Source organism: Brachycentrus maculatus, unplaced genomic scaffold (assembly GCF_059751285.1).
Source record: "Brachycentrus maculatus isolate JH-2025_06_01 unplaced genomic scaffold, ASM5975128v1 h1tg000266l, whole genome shotgun sequence".
Classification (NCBI taxonomy): domain Eukaryota; kingdom Metazoa; phylum Arthropoda; class Insecta; order Trichoptera; family Brachycentridae; genus Brachycentrus; species Brachycentrus maculatus.
This window is the reverse complement of record NW_028281017.1, coordinates 1,311,001-1,328,753: the sequence shown is the minus strand read 5'-3', so window position 1 is coordinate 1,328,753 and position 17,753 is coordinate 1,311,001. Positions and strand designations below refer to the sequence as shown.

The 17,753-nt window shown below is 34.2% G+C and overlaps 2 protein-coding genes across 2 annotated transcripts; both read left to right on the top strand.

The window, feature by feature from the left end:
- The first annotated feature begins 8,013 nt into the window (after window positions 1-8,013).
- On the top strand, window positions 8,014-12,236 carry LOC148305667 (apolipoprotein D-like). The gene is made up of 4 exons (XM_088266362.1): window positions 8,014-8,256; window positions 8,669-8,885; window positions 9,966-10,061; window positions 11,983-12,236. The coding sequence occupies exons 1-4, from the start codon at window positions 8,143-8,145 to the stop codon at window positions 12,147-12,149; spliced, it is 594 nt and encodes a 197-aa protein (XP_088122488.1). The 5' UTR covers window positions 8,014-8,142; the 3' UTR covers window positions 12,150-12,236.
- A 1,023-nt stretch (window positions 12,237-13,259) lies between these two features.
- LOC148305666 (apolipoprotein D-like) lies at window positions 13,260-16,696 on the top strand. The gene is made up of 4 exons (XM_088266322.1): window positions 13,260-13,456; window positions 14,171-14,384; window positions 15,100-15,195; window positions 16,461-16,696. The coding sequence occupies exons 1-4, from the start codon at window positions 13,343-13,345 to the stop codon at window positions 16,619-16,621; spliced, it is 585 nt and encodes a 194-aa protein (XP_088122448.1). The 5' UTR covers window positions 13,260-13,342; the 3' UTR covers window positions 16,622-16,696.
- The last annotated feature ends 1,057 nt before the right edge of the window (window positions 16,697-17,753 follow it).

The following is a 17,753-nucleotide window of genomic DNA, read 5'->3' as shown; positions in this document are numbered from 1 at the left end:
CCAAATTCGTTAGATGGCAGTCATTTGGTGTTTTCAAAAGAAATAAAAAGTAATGATATTTAAGTGATTCATTGTTTATAAGTACAAAAACATATTTCATGATACGATTTTTTTGTGTTCTATGATAGATGGAAGATGAAAAATGGACGATTTTTTGTTGTTGTCATATTAAATATAATCGTTAAAAACTTTTATAGAATGGACCTATATACGCATAACATAAAAATGAACAAATAAATACATACGGATATGTATGTGTGACATAGGTGCCAAATGAAATAACGTTTCGTATATACCTACATATTACGAAGTTATTCAGATGTGAACTTATATCTTGTCCGCCTCTGTAGTGTAATGGTTAGCACGCCCAGCTACCGTACTAGAGGTCCCAGGTTCGATTCCCAAGGGGGGGGTAAAATAAATAAAAGTGATTTTTGCACTATACTATTTATTCAATATTACCCTGGTCTGGTATCTGAAGCGGCGGGCTGATCACATTTCCTTTATGTGTTAACGATCATGATAACTGCATTTATATAATGCAGTGCTCTATGCATAAAGTGACCATACGTCCCGTTTTGAAAGGGATCGTCCCGTTTTTAGATAGCCTGTCCCGTTTTTAAAAAAGAGGAACACACGGTATTACTTTCGTAATAATAATTTGAACCATAAAAACAAAGTAATAATTGCATACATTTTATGCTTGCCCGGAACAAATGCGCCCGTAGAAAGAGTCTTTTTATAGATGAATAAGTCGTGGACAACAGAAAAAACACAATAACAAGTCGGACTACTTAAAGCGATGTTAATTAAGATAAATAAAAGTCCTGCCAAGAAAAATATAAAACAACATAATTTAAAACAACATAAACATGAAATAATACGTGTTTTCTTGAGTATACTTATATACATATATTATCACGTAAAAATTGGTAGAAAATTTTGTCCGCCTCCGTAGTGTAATGGTCAGCATGCTCGCCTACCGTTCTGGAGGTCCCGGGTTCGATTCCCAGGGGGGTTTAATAAATATAAGTGATTTTTTCACTCTAATATTTATTCAATATTACACTGGACTGGTACCTGAAGTGGAGGGCTGATCACCTTTCCTTCATGTGTAATCGATCGAGATAACATTGCGTTTATATGAAGCAGTGCCCTATGCACCATTGGGGTGCGGTAAGGGATTTATTATTATTATAAAAATTGGAAAATGTCCCGTTTTGAGGACAAAATAAATGGTCAGTTTACCCATGCACCATCGGGTGCGGATGAGGGTTTGATGACTTATATATTATTCTCTACAAGTTTATTTCTTCAACGCATTCATACGTATAATTCAACATTATTGATTTACCTATTGACGCCATATTAAGGAACATGTTAGGAACAAGCTAAGGAATTAATTCCGCTATTCTGTGGTTTACCAATTACATTCAATAGTAATTAATTAACGCAAATACCAAACAATGTGACTATATCGCTCACTCCTTTAAACAACATCATCAACATCAAAAAACTTGATTTTTTAGGAGATCGTTTTCAAAGTTTAAGAATATAATAATACGTACCAATTAAAAATAAATATCAAGCCATTTTTCGAACTTTTTACTGTGCAACAGATCTTTTTAGGTAAAACCTGAAGGTTTTTTCTCCATTTGAAAAATATTTACTATATTAAAAAAAAATTAAACAATACCTGTTTTTCAAAATGCAAAAACAACACTTTCTGCCCTGTAGCGGGTAAATGTCAAAAATTAAGTTTAAAATATGCCGCTTTTGCTGGGATATAGTACATTTTCTGGGCATTCCGAAAATTGAACTGAACAACTGAAAATTAACGATTTTTATATAAATATATGACGTTGTTGAAAGGAGTGAGCGATATGTTTTAATAATGGAATTTTATTAATGTTTATTTTTATAGACAATAGTTATAGAGAGGGCTTTTTTAATGAAAAAAAGGTCCTGGAACTCACTTCAGTGAAGGTTTTTTTACTAAAAAAATATTTATTCAAATATCATTTGAATATTCATTACAATACCATATTGTATTATTTTGACGAATTATGTAAATACAGTTTGTAATGACGTAAGCGGAAACATTGTTTCGTATAATTGATTTTGAAAATTAAAAAAATATATATACTTATCTTTGAAAAAAGTACCGGAACGCCGTTCTACCGCGTCACATGGAAAAAACCCTGGTTATAGATGGTACATAATAGTTTTATCAAGATTTTATTAAAAAATAAGAAATAAACAAGGACGGGATTACAAGATAATCAACTGCATAGCAACAAAATTGGTGTTAATTCGCATCTTCTTTACTTTTGAGTTAAGTAATCCCGTATTGACATTACTCATATTTGTCGCCATTATTTTATCTATGGTTACACAATCACCGCGTAGGTACTAAGTTACGAAATCATTCTAAAAAATTAAGGCCAAATCCTGATAACGGGATAAAAATATATAGGTAATACTATTGTGTGATGGTTACTTATTTTGTAGAAGTACCTACTTAGTTTAGGGATGTCATAAATCCCAAAATAAATGCGGGATAATCAAAAGCCCAGTAAAAATAAAATAAATAAAAATATCTTCTTCTTGTCCTTGGTGTAGGTCTTATGGCCTGTTTTTAAGAGGGATAAGCCTCCTGCGATGTCGATTCCCAGATGTCAATCCATCTCTTTGGTGGTCTGCCCGGGAGTCGTCTACCATAGATTTGGTCGTACAGTGCGATGTGGGGAAGTCTGGATGGTTCCATTCTCCTCACATGCACATACCATTGTCTCCTTCGTTGCCTTACCCACCTAACGACATCTTCGATCTCGCATATTTCATATTCTATCTCGAAGCCCTTGCCTGATATGCTTCTTAGAGTCTTCATTTCCGACGCTCTAAGCGCGTTTTTTGTGCCAACGGTGTCCGCTCTACTTGTGATTACATACGTCTTGATGGGTCGGACACAAGTTTTGTAAATCTTGATTTTGCTGCCGACCTTCATCTCAGGATTTTTCCATATACTTTATTATTTTTCAGACATCCTGAGATGCAGCCTTGTTTACTTGCTCCATCACTTCGCATCAATAAAAATATAATATCCAAAAATGCAGATTTTTTTTACTTATTCTCTTAAAATATTGATTGGACAATACTCACTTGTTTATCCACGTGGTATAAATAAAAAAATATCACCTTACTTAAGCATTATTGGGTTTAGTTATTTGTAATCTCTCGGAAGTGATTTTCTTTATCTAATTCGTCATCATGACCACGAAAAATAAACACACGAGTGGATGGATATATGTTTGCATGTACGAGCTAATCTATACATTACGTGAATATAATAAAAAAATATTATTTTAAATTTTAACAAAATTATGACTAGTTGTTTTCAGTTTACATAACATCGTACTTCGTGGAAATTCCACGATATATTAACGTGTTTGAAAAAAAATATTTGTCATAAATATACATGTTATATAAGTATATATATAGCTTGAGGTAGTAGCTTACGAAAATGGCGCTTAATAAATTATTATGAATGTCAAAATAATTACAAAATTATCAGTCGAAAAACGATCGTACAGATGTTCAAATGGTGATATAAGGAAAGAATGCAAGGTATATTTAAGAAAGGTGTGTTGAGATGGTTTGGGCGTGTGAATCGAATGACTGTAGAAAGAACAGTAAAACAAATTATGAGGCGAATGTGGGTGTTAATAGAAGTAGAGGAAGACCGAGGAAAACATGGCATGATGAAGTATTTCTAATACGTCACGTTTCGTTAGGTCACGAGTCGGAATAATCGGTGGGTATGTATGCGGAGATGCTTGAATGTGGAAGTGGCGCTCTATTCTCTCCGCCTAACCCTGCGAGGAAGCGGTGTGATGGTTAGTTAGTTGTTCACTCATGGCCGTGTTCATACATTAAGATGCATTCCAGGTATATACACATTCACACGTACCGCTACAAACCACAAATCATTTGCAAACTGCAAGGCTCTAAGGTGGTCTGATGTGGGAAGACGTGTGGTGACCACATACATTAGTATATTTCTCTCACTACAATCTCTTATCCCTTCTTTTCAGGATTTAGAAATTGACCGTTTTTATGAAAATTTTGTGGGAACACCTCTAGGGTTCTAAGGAACACATGACAAAAATCAAAATTATGGATTTTACTCTGAGGATTGAACATATATTTGATTCGCTCAGACTATTAGGAACTCGGTAGTGGTGGGAAATTTCTGCACATCTATAAGGACTGTTCAATTAATACGTTGATCGATGATATAAAACATAATGTACTTTTCTTAATGATTGAATAGTTCCATTGATTGGTGATTTCATTAGTTGTTTTTTGGGGTTGCTATGCAATAAATAATAAAAAAAACATTTAGGATTTTTACGGAACATGTGGAAGTTTTTGATGAGAGTATTTTAATGTTTAAAATAAACCCTGATGACGACAAGGATCTTGTCGAAACCGGTAGATTAAATTGTATTAATAAAAAAGTGGTTAAAACAAAGTTATTTAATTTTATAAAAATTTACTTTATTTAGAAGTTACATGCCTGGGTCCCCTTCAAAATATTCATGTCCCCGACGCACACACTTATCCCACACGGTGTTTCCACATTTTGAAACAGTCCTGGAACGCTTCTTCTATGATGTCCTTCAGCTCCTTTGTCGCATTTGCCTTAATCTCGGGAATCGTTTTAAATCTTCTACCTTTCAAAAGTCTTTTGAGTTTGGGGAACAAGATCAAGTCAGAAAGAGAGAGATTTAGGTAAGTAGGATAGGTGGGGAAGAACAGTGATCGAGTGTTTGGCCAAAAACTCACGAGTTCAGCCCATTCAGGGTTAAAATGGGCTGGAGCGTTGTCGTAAGCGATTGTTATTTCATCAGCTTCAGGCTCATCAGAGTGTGCGTTGGGGAGGTGACTACTTTGACGGGACCCAGACATATAACTCTTCTTAATAAAGTATATTTTGTTTTCTGACGTCAATCTGCGTATTAATTAAATAGGCCAAGTATAATTTAATTAGTTTTGTGTGATTTATATTAAGACTGTATTTCTTTTGTCCGCCTCCGTAGTGTAATGGTCAGCACGCTCGGCTACCGTTCTGGAGGTCCCGGGTTCGATTCCCAGAGGGGGGTCTAATAAATATAAATGATTTTTTCAATTTAATATTTATTAAATATTACCATGGACTGGTACCTGAAGCGGAGGGCTGATCACCTTTCCTTCGTGTGTTAACGATCAAGATAACACTGCGTTTATATGATGCAGTGCCCTATGAACCGTTGGGGTGCGGATAAGGGTTCGAATGAACGAATGAAAAAAATAAGTATTTCTTAAAGACAGCGTTCATCAGATGTACAATTTCTTAAAGTTTTGTGTCTCTTTCAGTAAATGCTTTGATTCAATTCGATTCTGCTCTTATATTTGTTTTCTCTTTTAAACATCTTCTTCTTTTTCTTCTTTAGCCAGGATTGTGTCCTGTTGTTATCGGAGTCTGCTCCTGGGAGGCGGATAATCATCTATCTTTCCACCGTTTAAGTGGTCTTCCTGATGGTCTGGGTCCTCTTATGCATTCATCTGCTGCTATCCTCACCACTCCGAACTTGCTCTTCCCACATGATTTCTCCAGAAGCGTCTTCTTACTCTTCTCCATCGCACAACATCTTCTAAATCGACTGATTCTTCTTAATTCAGAGTTTCTTATTCTGTCACGAAGTGTTAGGTCTGCAATGGGTCGTAGAGTCTTCATTTCCCTGGCTCTAAGAATGCTTCTTTTAAATATCAATTTTTTAACCCACGTTCTGGGCATGTTATGTGTATAACTAAAAATACTTTAGTTTAGTTTAATTGGTTTTCTCTAACTATTAGAACTGCGATTATATAACGTTTATTCATGATTATAATCCAGTCTCTACTCATACTTTATCTATTAAATTACTGTCATAAGTGCCAGATTAAGCCATTTTGGGGCAAAAGACTACTAATACGTACTAAAAAAATGGACTGATAAAACGGGTGATTGAGCGATATGAAATGCAAAAGACACGAACGAGGCCATATAGACGACCATGATAGATACAGTTTATAATATGTAAATATATATATATATATATATATATATATATATATATATATATATATATATATATATATATATATATATATATATATATATATATATATTTATATATATATTTATATATATATATATATATATATATATATATATATATATATATATATACAAATATATATGTATATATATATATATATATATATATATATATATATATATATATATATATATATATATATATATATATATATATATATATATATATATATATATGTATGCATATTTCTTCTTACACATGTATTTCATTACATTAGCCTCCTACGATGTAAATTCCCAGCTGTCAATCCATCTCTTTGGTGGTCTGCCCGAGAGTAGTCTACCTTGGAGTTGGCCGTGCAGTGCAGTGTGAGGTAGTCTGGATGGTTCCATTCTCCTCATATGCGCATGCCATTGTCTCCTTCGTTGCCTTCCCCACCTAAAGACACCATCGATCTCGCATATTTCTCTTATCCTGGTATTCCTCATTCCATCTCGTAGACTCTTGCCATATATGCTCTTTAGAGTCTTCATTTCTGGAAACTCTTTTTTGTAACTGCAGTGTACGCTCTGCATTTGATCCCATATCGCGCACTCCTTTCAAGAACGTCATAAATCAAAAAACTTGATTTTTCAGGAGAAAGTTTTTAAAGTTTAAAAATATAATACAATGTATTAAAAATAAATATCAAGCCACTTATTGAACTTTTTTCTGAGCAACAGATATTTTTAGGTAAAACCTGAAGGTTTTTTCTCCATTTGAAAAATATTTAGTTTATTTAAAAAAATAATTAAACAATACCTTTTCTACAAAATGAAAAAACAACATTTTCTTCCCTGTAGCGGGTAAATATTAAGTTAAAAATATGATTCTTTTTCTGGGGTATAGTACATTTTCTAGGCATTCTGAAAACATGCATAACTCAAAATTGACGATTTTTTATTTATGACACTCTTGAAAGGAGTGAGCGATATGTCACGTACACTCCTAAGTGTACAAAACCCAGATTTGTGAACAAAGATTTGGACACACTCAAAACATCAAACACTCTCATTATCATTCATCGTTCACTTTGTGTAATACCACTATAAAAAACACTACTTTGTGACTACCGGTATCGGAATAATAATTCCACCATCAGGTCAAATGTAGATTAATATGAAATTGTTACGTTCCGACATTTATAGAAAGATAAAATTTATTTATGTATTTTTAAAATAGTTTTTTAAAGTGGTATTACACAAAGTGAACGATGCGTGATAAGGAGAGTGTTATTTTACCATACCACAAAGTTAACAATTCTTTTATGATACAAAATACACTTAAACATTCTGATTAGTATTTTTTTTTAATTTCAAAATGGTAATAAAACGGTTGGTAAGGATCAAGATTTTTGCAATTCCCCAAAATGTAAATCACTACAGGTATCTTCTTTTTTAATAAAACAACATCTTTTTAAGTACTTTTTTATTTGTACATTTCTCCAACCGGTTTTGAAACTAACCTCGTCATCATTAGGGTTAAACATGTAGAGTACATGTTAAACCCTGATGATGACAAGGTTCTTGTTAAAAGCGGTTGGAGAAAAAATGTACCAATAAAAAAGTGGTTTAAAACAAAGTTGTTTTATTTTATAAAGTTTATAAAATATGCCACAAAGTATCTGCGAAAAACATTTAAGAAAAGACAGATATCTGCCTTTATCGATTTGGATATGCAGGGGCGTATTTACAAACACCGCGTATGGCTAATCCGGCTCTGGTTGTCACACAATTGAATTGGTTGTATAAAACTTTTACATAACTGTTCCCTTTGTATAATAATTATTAATTAGTATATTATAGATTAAGATAATAGTAATCAGCTTACCGTAAATGACTTATATCCGTATTAGGTAATCATAAAATTACCTATAAATACTAAGTTTTTTTGTGGAGAAGTCACATTCAGACGTGGTTCTCATAGTCTACACGAATAGTCAAGTTCTCAAGGCTGCAAGATGAAGTTCTTCGTATTCCTGTTTGCATTGGTTGCTGCTGCATCAGCTCAGATCATCAGCGCTGGACAGTGCAGTACTACTGTTGAAGTCGTGAAGGGATTCGACGTTGTAGCTGTGAGTTCATTTAATACTTTTAAATTTTAGTATTCAACCAATTCACAACATTTTAAATCAAACTTTTACTTACAACATTTTAAGTGTGTCCAAATACTTGTTCACAAATCTGGATTATCTACAATTATAGTAGTTATTTTTCATATTATTTTTTGACATCTCATCAAAGATGAACGAGAATATAGAAGTTTGGGCATTTACGGGGCTGACGACTGTCATAGGCTAGTTTAAGTGATCACTTTACACACGGGAAACATTCACCAATTCTACCCATTATTGACAACCACACTACTCAAATTCTTGGAAGAAGAAGAAAAAGACTATATGTTTAGTCCGTATGGTTAATAATCCAGTGTTTGACACCATAAATATTATTTATTTTTTTGTTTTTGACTGTTTTTAATGTTTTTAGTATACGGGCCTGTGGAATGAGCTCTACCGCTACAGCACTGAGTTCCAGCCCAACGGTGATTGCGTCACAGCCAACTACACCCTGAACCCATCTGGAAACGTCACAGTCGATAATCGCATGGTTGTCAACGGGACCGCATTCGCCCTTCGAGGAGTTGCCATCCTTGCTGACCCGACTTCTGATGAAGGCAAACTTCTGGTCAACTTCCCGACAACCAGTGAGTTTTGTTTTATTTTTAAACCTTTCCAAAATCACTGATCATATCGTAGTCATACAGGAGAATGTGACCAAGTGCTTTTTTTTTACAAAACCGTGATCATTGACTATTTGATATCTGACTAGCTTAATATTGCCCTGTAAAAAAATCCCAAAGAATTTTAAACTTGGAAGTATAATGACTTGTTAAAAATGACTAACAGCATTGATGTTTATTTTCTTGCCAAGCGAAAGTGACTTACATGGCCCTCCTGAACATTTTACGTTTTGGTACTTGGTCATTTTCTCCTGTACGACTACGATGTAGATCATCTAAAATAAACATGATCCGAAGCTGTGTATCAAAAGACCTCAGTTTATATTTATAAGAAAATCGTAGTACGCAGCTCGTAACTTGCTGCCAGCTCAGTCACAGACTCCATGCCAGAAAAAAAAGAATTTCTATTCCTTAATATATAGTATAACCTTATAACACTCTCCTTATAATTCATCGTTATATTACCATACCACAAAGTTAATTTAGTTTTTAATATACAAAATATATTACCTATATTAGAACTTTGCCTAAACCATACATATGATTATAAAATGAAAAAAATAATATTATGGGACCATTTTTGAATTTTTTAACGTAAACACGTCTTGTCTTGAGAACTGTACGTGTTCTATTGTGTAATATCACCTGTTGATATGAACGTCCGCAGATCTCGAAACTAGGCGTTTTTACATTAATAAACTCAAAAGTGAACATTTATAAACTCGAAACTAGTCGAGTTTACATTAATAAACTCAAAAGTGAACATTAATAAACTAGAAACTAGTCGTGTTTACATTAATAAACTCAATAGTGAACATTAATAAACTCGAAACTAGTCGTGTTTAAATTAATATACTCAAAAGTGAACATTAATAAACTGGAAACTAGCCGTGTTTACATTAACAAACTAAAAAATGGTCTTACATAGGAAAAGACAAATTATACACTTTCTTCTTAATTTTAACTTAAATTGATCTGTTTTAAATTTCATATGAATGTATTCTGGTCTTAATGTTTTATTTTATTTTTATTATTTTCTTACAGCCACGAGTTTCTCTGACTACTGGGTCCTGTCCACAGATTACACATCATACTCTCTCGTGTACACGTGCACCAATCTACCCAACAATAACAAAAAAGGTTAGTTACATACATTAATTTACAACAAAAAAACAGTCAAAAATCTTATGCCTATTACAAACCCAATTTTTCAGTATGTGGTTACAATGGTAAGAACTATATACTTTGAAGCGTTCTACTTCTATATATATTGTAAGTGTACTGTCAAAAAACGTCTATTCGAAAACATGCAACTTCGACTTAATGATGCAGTATTATAAAGTTTTATCCCACCCCAATGGTGCATAGGGCACTGTGTCATATAAACGCAGTGTTATCTTGATCGTTTACACGTGAAGGAAATGTGATCAGCCCTCCGCTTCAGGTACCAGTCCATGGTTATATTGAATAAATATTCCAGTGAAAAAATCACTTATATTTATTTTACCCCCTTCGGAATCGAACCCGGGACCTCCAGAACGGTAGCCGAGCGTGCTGACCATTACACTACGTAGGCGGGCACAGCAAAATAAGTAGTTTAAAATGTCATATTTATGTGGTTTTAAAAGGAAATTAAATTTTAAGTTTAATAGCGGGTATTTTATTCAGGCTAAAAGCTTTAAATAACAGGGATTGTGCAAACAGCGATTTTCAAGTTAAGGTTTTTTTGCCAGTATAACCACGATATATTATACCTATGTTTGTATAAAATACAAAAAAACCATGGCTATAGATTACTTAAAAAAAATACTTGATAGTAATTGTCCTTGACTTGGGCAGCTCTTAATAGCGCCTCGACGGTCCTGATCCCCATCCAATCTCGTTTATTCCGGAGCCAGGAGATTTGACTTCTGCCCACATCTCGTCCACCCTCTATTTTTCCGTTTATTTGATTTATTTAATATAATTACATTTTTTTCTTGCCCGCCTCCGTAGTGTAATGGTCAGCATGCTCGCCTACCGTTCTGGAGGTCCCGGGTTCGATTCCCAGGGGGGTTTAATAAATATAAGTGATTTTTTCACTCTAATATTTATTCAATATTATACTGGACTGGTACCTGAAGTGTAAGGCTGATCACCTTTCCTTCATGTGTAATCGATAGAGATAACACTGCGTTTATATGAAGCAGTGCCCTATGCACCATTGGGGTGCGGTAAGGGATTTATTATTTTATTAATTACATTTTTGTAATACAATATCCATACATTTCTACTTAATACAATCTTATATTTTCAATCGCGCTGAGCCTCTCCTAAAAAGAGACTGAGCTCTTATGCTTGGAGAGGGACCTGTTTTTTGTTTTTATTTTTGTTAGTGACATGTTATATGTACATTTAAAAAAAGTATTACTAGGGAACACATATTTTAATGTAGTGCAAGGAAGTTATATTAGTTATTGTAACTACAGACAATTGGTTGAATTCCAGCTAAATTTTTGGGTAATATATAAAATTAAACTAGGTTATTGGATTGAATTCTACTTTTATTTACATTTATATGATAATATGTGACGCGTTTCGTCTTATTGTTAATCGATAAAGACGAAACTTTTTAATAAGATGAAACGCGTCACATTTTATCATACATATGTAAATAAAAGTAGAATTCAATCCAATAACCTTGTTTAATTTTGGATATATTACCCAAAAAAAGTTATCTTAGGTTTTGGTGCAATAGCTCGTACTTCACTTTATATGGTGTATTCTTCTAACCCTTATCCGCACCCCAATGGTGCATAGGGCACTGCATCGTACAGAAGCAGTGTTATCTTGATCATTAAATATACGAAGGAAAGGTGATCAGTCTTCCGCTTAAGGTACCAGTTCAGGGTCATATTAAATAAATATTAGACTGAAAAAATTACAATATTTATTTTGACCTTCTTGGGAATCGAACCCGGGACCTCCAGCATGGTACCCTAGCGTGCTAACCACTACACTACGGAGGCGGACATGGTGTATAGGATGACGGAATAAAAGGAAATGTTTGATTATTTTTCAGTTACTTCCTGGATTTTGAGCAGGACGAAGGTTCTTGCCCCCCAGACAGTCTTGATCCTGGACCCCATCGTGCAGAGTGTCCCTGGACTCAACTGGGATGACTACAGGCTAACGAGCAACACTGAAGAATCCTGCCGTCTCTTCCCTTACGGAAACGACTTTTATTAAATTACATTAAACTGTTTTATAATTCATAAAATATGTTTTTAAAACAATTTTAATATGACTTATAATTAAAAATGCTGTGATACAATTCATCTTATTTTTATTTGATTAAGTACACAGAGTTATAATAAACTTTTATGCCGCTTCAGGCAGAGAGAATAGAAAACGCCACACCATTCTGTCATTGCAAATTTGTGTCGGGTTGTGGTCCCGTGGGTAGTGTTGCGGACTCTTGAATCGGAGTTTCTCGGTTCGAACCCACTCTACCACAATTTGATACCTATTTCTAATCATGAGCTGCTAAGGCTCATAGAAAAAATTTGAAATTGAAGTACTTTTGTAAAACACTTTAAAACACCGTTTTGCATTAAAAAAAGTTTTTCTTCGAAATAAATACATAAATGGTTTTAAAAAGCAGGAGTTATTGAAAGTAAGGAGTTAAAAAATATAAATACAAATATTTCTTTAAATACATATTTATAAAAAAAATCTAATCACAATATAAAGTAGGTAAATTAAAAAAAAAATGTGCACGGACAATACGTCAGGCTTCACGCGAAGCCGGTCGCGTTCTGGATTGTATATTTGCGAATGCCCCCTTAAGGGAACTGGCGGAAGAGATGCATCGTTATTTAAGATCCGTGTTACTTTTGACCCCGGTTCTCTCTTCTCCATCTTCTTTACCCTTCTGTCCTTTACTACTGGATATATACGGTCGGTTGCTGCTTGCAGCCAGTTTCTACTCCCCACAGCGGCTGTCATTGGACCATCTTTTTGAGGTCTTCCGACGCCTATTTTATTAGACTCCCAAGGTCCCCAGCTTAAAAATTTTGGGGTCCATCTTGTGGGGTCTTGTCTCGCAACATGTCCTGCCCATTGCCTCTTCAGTCTCTGTAACTTTTGACTAATAAACGAGTTTTTTTAAAATTACTATTATTTAAAGTGTTTGCTCTGGCTATTAAAAATAATTTACATAAATTACCGAGAGGTTTGTCACTGGCGGTAGGCCTTTCAGATCTTATTTGCTCAGCGATTATTTGTGTATTCGTGATGTATGATAAAACTCGTTTAGGTCAAAGGTATAAATACATGGTCACCGGCCTGTTGTCACACATCGCTTCACCCCGGTTGACAAGTCGAGTCGCGTGCTTTCTCGTATATCTGTGTTTTTTGTATCATTCACACTCAGCTTCAGCATGAAGCTGTTGTTTTTTGTGCTGTCAGCCATTTTAGCTACGAGTAGCAGCCAACTCATTGCAGCTGGAAAATGTAAAGATGAGAACGTGGTACAGGATTTTGATATCGGAAAGGTAAACGAATTGTGTATATTAATATATCAACATAGGTCAAGGGAAGTCTGGACATTTTCATTTGAATCTATGTTGAGATATCAATATTATTACCCTATTATCTTCACTACACTAGTCTAGACGTCAAAGTCTAGCTGTCAAGTTGGATTTGTATGTAGGTACCCAGAATTTGTAAAAACAGATTTCACACTGAAAACATTGTGGGAAAATAACTGGCCAAAATATAACTTGATTAAAAAATTATCACATTTTTTTAAATGTTTTAAAATTAACCATCATGCTCCTTCGAGAGAGAACAGAACGCCACACCATTCCGTCTTAACAAACATTATTGTCCTCCTCCACATTCACACATCTACTCATTTAAAACCCGCCGATTATTCCGACTCCTGACCTGACCAGTTTCAAGTATTTCAAATACTTAACCGTGTGAGTTTTTTTGGTCTTCCTCTGGTCCCATTTCCGACTACATTTGCGCATAAATTTGTTTTATGGTTCTTCGTTCCTTCCAATTGTCCGAACTATATAAACACCTTTAAAAAAATGGATCGATAATGTTTATGCCAGGCTTGCATTCTTTCCTTGTTTCGCCATTCGAACATCAATAATTAATAAATAAATTGATTGTTAATTATTAATACATAAATTGAATTGAATATTGTAAACCAGCATTGCATTTTCTTCTCCTCCATACATTATATATATTTTTTTAAGTATGCTGGATTGTGGTACGAGGTATACCGCTACGAGCAGCAGTTCGAGCAAGGAGCCGAATGCGTGACAGCCCAGTACACCCTGAAGAACGGAGAGGTGGAGGTCCTGAACTCGAGGGTCACCAATGGGACCAGGTGGACGCTTCCAGGGTCTGCCAAGCCAGAGCCGGATGCAGCTGGAACGGCCAAACTTCAAGTCACCTTCCCATCTATCGGTCAGTACTGGATTATTCTAAAATTTATTATAAAACTAGCGAGAAGAACAGACGACATCGCCTAAATTGCCGGAAAGGACTGGTTAAGGAGGGCCTAAAACCGGAAGGAGTGGCAGGCATTGAAGGAGACCTTCACTCATTAGTTATCGAAGAAAATTCTCTTAAAAAATTATTATGTAATCGGTTCATAAATCTTAAAAAATGATAGTGAATGTGTTTAATAAATAATAAATGAATAAGGTTGATCCCAAAAAATAAAACTATGGAAAAAAAACTAATAAAAGTTAAATATAATGCAGATACAATAAACTCAATACAGATACAATAAACTCAAAATCAATATTTGTCAAACAATTCGTTTATTTGTCTTGTCATAATTTCTCTAAATAAGACACCACTAAATCTAAAAGATCTTTATGTCCTATTCGGCTGTCCAAACTTAAAACACAGTAAAGGACATTGTTTTTGTAGTACGTTTTTTTTTTGCATTTTTGGACTTAGTAGAATCTACTTAGTCCAAAAATGCAAAAAAAACATACTAAAAATGTCCCTTACTGTGATTTGAGTTTGGACAGCCGTATTGCCTCATTAATTTTTGTCAACTGCATACCTTCTTTCGCAACATCTTTTATGACTTTAACTTTGGTTAAAATCCTACAAGAGTTTTCTGGCGAATGTCGTAGTTATTTAATAACGCTGTGTTTACTTTATTCAGGAAACAGGGTTGCCAAGTATTGGGTTTTGAGTACGGACTACACCAACTATGCTTTGGTCTATTCCTGCAGAGATGCTGGGGAAAACTCTATAAGAGGTATGTATATAGATAACACTATAAATAAGGCAAGTTAATTATATTTTTAACATCTCGACAACGATGAAGATGAATATTAAAGTCTGGGCATTTACGGGGATTACGACCGTCATAGGCTGGTTTAAATGATCATTTTACACACGTGTAACATTCACCAATTCGAGAAATTCTTGGATATAAATATTCTTGGAAGTTCTGTATATATGATTCAATTTTGAAACATCACTAGAATTTCACTAGAGACGTTTATTGGTGAGATGAAGAGAAGCTTTTTTATTGAGTAGAAACTCTTTTATATTAGTATGTGAGGGCCGAATACTGGATTATAATCACAATATTCTTCTTCATCCTTGTTGAGATTTCAAAAAGCAATACGAAAAAAAACCCAAAATTGGAGTTATCCAGATTTGTGAACAAGTATTTGGACACACTCAAAATGTTGTACCTATATTTACATATATCGTAGTCGTACAGGAGAAAGTGACCAACTAACAAAACGTAAAATTTTCAGGAGGGCAATTTAAGTCACTTTTGCTTGGCAAGAAAATAAACATCAATGCAGTTAGTCATTTTTAACTAGTCCAATATATTATACTTCTAAGTTTAAAACCCTTTGGGATTTTTTCAGGGCACTATTAAGCTAGTAAGATGTCAAATAGTCAATAGTCACGTTTTTGTAAAAAATGCACTCGGTCACTTTCTCCTGTAAGAGTACGATATATCGAATATTCCGTTGTTAGAATAAAACATCATGATATTCCTATGCCAGTTCAATTAATAAGTAGACTGACGTCATAAAACACTATGTACGTTATTGAAGTGACATGCTGGGTCCCCTTCAAAGTATTCACCTTCCCGACGCACACACTTATCTCAACGGTGTTTCCACCTTTGGCAACAGTCCTGAAACGCTTCTTTTGTGAAATCTTTCAGCTCCTTCGTCGCATTTGCCTTAATCTCAGGAATCATCTCAAATCTTCTTCCTTTCAAAGGTCTTTTGAATTTGGGGAACAAGAAGTCTGACGGAGCAAAATCAGGTGAAAAGGTTGGGTGGAAAGAACAGTGATCGAGTGTTTGGCCAAAAACCTGGAGTTCTGAAACCTTGAATGAGCTGAAGCGTTGTGGTTTCAACAGCAGGTGAAAATACAAACGCAACACACCAGTTTGTATTTTCACCAATTTATGAGAACATCTGTAGTTCTCGAAACTAGTCGTGTCGACATTAACAAACTCAAAATAGTAAAAAATATGATATTTATTTCCAGTTTCCAGTTGGATTTTGAGCAAGAAACCCAAATTGACACCTCAATCCGTTCTGGCTATTAATCCTGCCATGGAAGCCGCTGAGGGCTTATCTTGGGATCACTTCAGAGAGACTATTCATACTGATGAAGCTTGCAAAGTCACGACCACTGTAGAGCACTGAGAAAAAAATTGAAGCCCTAAATTCCAAAAAAAATATGCATATATTTAAAAAAAATAAATCAGTAAATGATGATTATCAGATTGTTTTATTTAAAGAAAAAAATAAAAATATTAAAATAATAACACGAATTTATTTTGCTTTTAATATACTCGTATACTGTTATATGTATTTGATTTTCTTTTGCGCATACAGTAAAACCTCGATATAACGGATTTCGGATAAAATGGACAAAAAATCCGGTCAATTGTATGTTTACAAAAATAATATTTTAAATAAGAACATCCTGTTAAGGCCCTGCATTCGTTAAGTCGCAACTTAATATTCTCTGAATCCAGGTAACTTTTTACGTAAAAACAAAGAGTTATCGAAAGATAAGGAGTTAAAAAAAAATTATTTTTTTTACATTGAAAAATCTATTAAAAATAAAAATCCAATAAACATGCTTAAAAAAGTCGGGCGTGTACAGACATGTGACCTCTCCGGTGGTCTCCGGTGAATGCTGGGCTTTAATATTTTACATGCTTACTTCGATATCAAACAGCAACGTCACTTCACGACGAGTGACCGAAAAGAATAAATATAATTGGGTTGTGATTTGTAGTGTTTATTGATATCTATATAACAGTGTTCATTTTAAACCAATTTTTATAAAATGGACTTTTGACTTTAACAGACACTTTAACGGAGGGGTCTCCTCCCAGAGATTTAAAAAAAATGTTTTGATTATCGAATTGCTAATAAAAGAAGTCGTGCCATAATAATGGAGACCTAAGTAAAAAATAAATAAATTATTACAAAACTTTCACTGAATACCGACAGATGTCTCTAACTGAACTAAAACAGAAAAGAGTTGAGTGTTGTGTTGCTACAAAAGGTTGAACCTTTCACTAAATTCACATAGATGTCAGGAGCAACCACTTTTTTGAAAGCTCAGGTTCTTACGATTGGATCTACCCAACTATAGTGATTTAATATGTATTTTTTAATGAACTTTAGTCATTTTTTGGAAGTACATATGTTTTCTTGGGATGAACCATATTGATAAAGATATGGACAGGAGAGTTAATGATCAGTTACGGTAAATAATAGGTCTAAATGCGAAGGTTAAACGGGTAGTACAAAATGGTGTCCT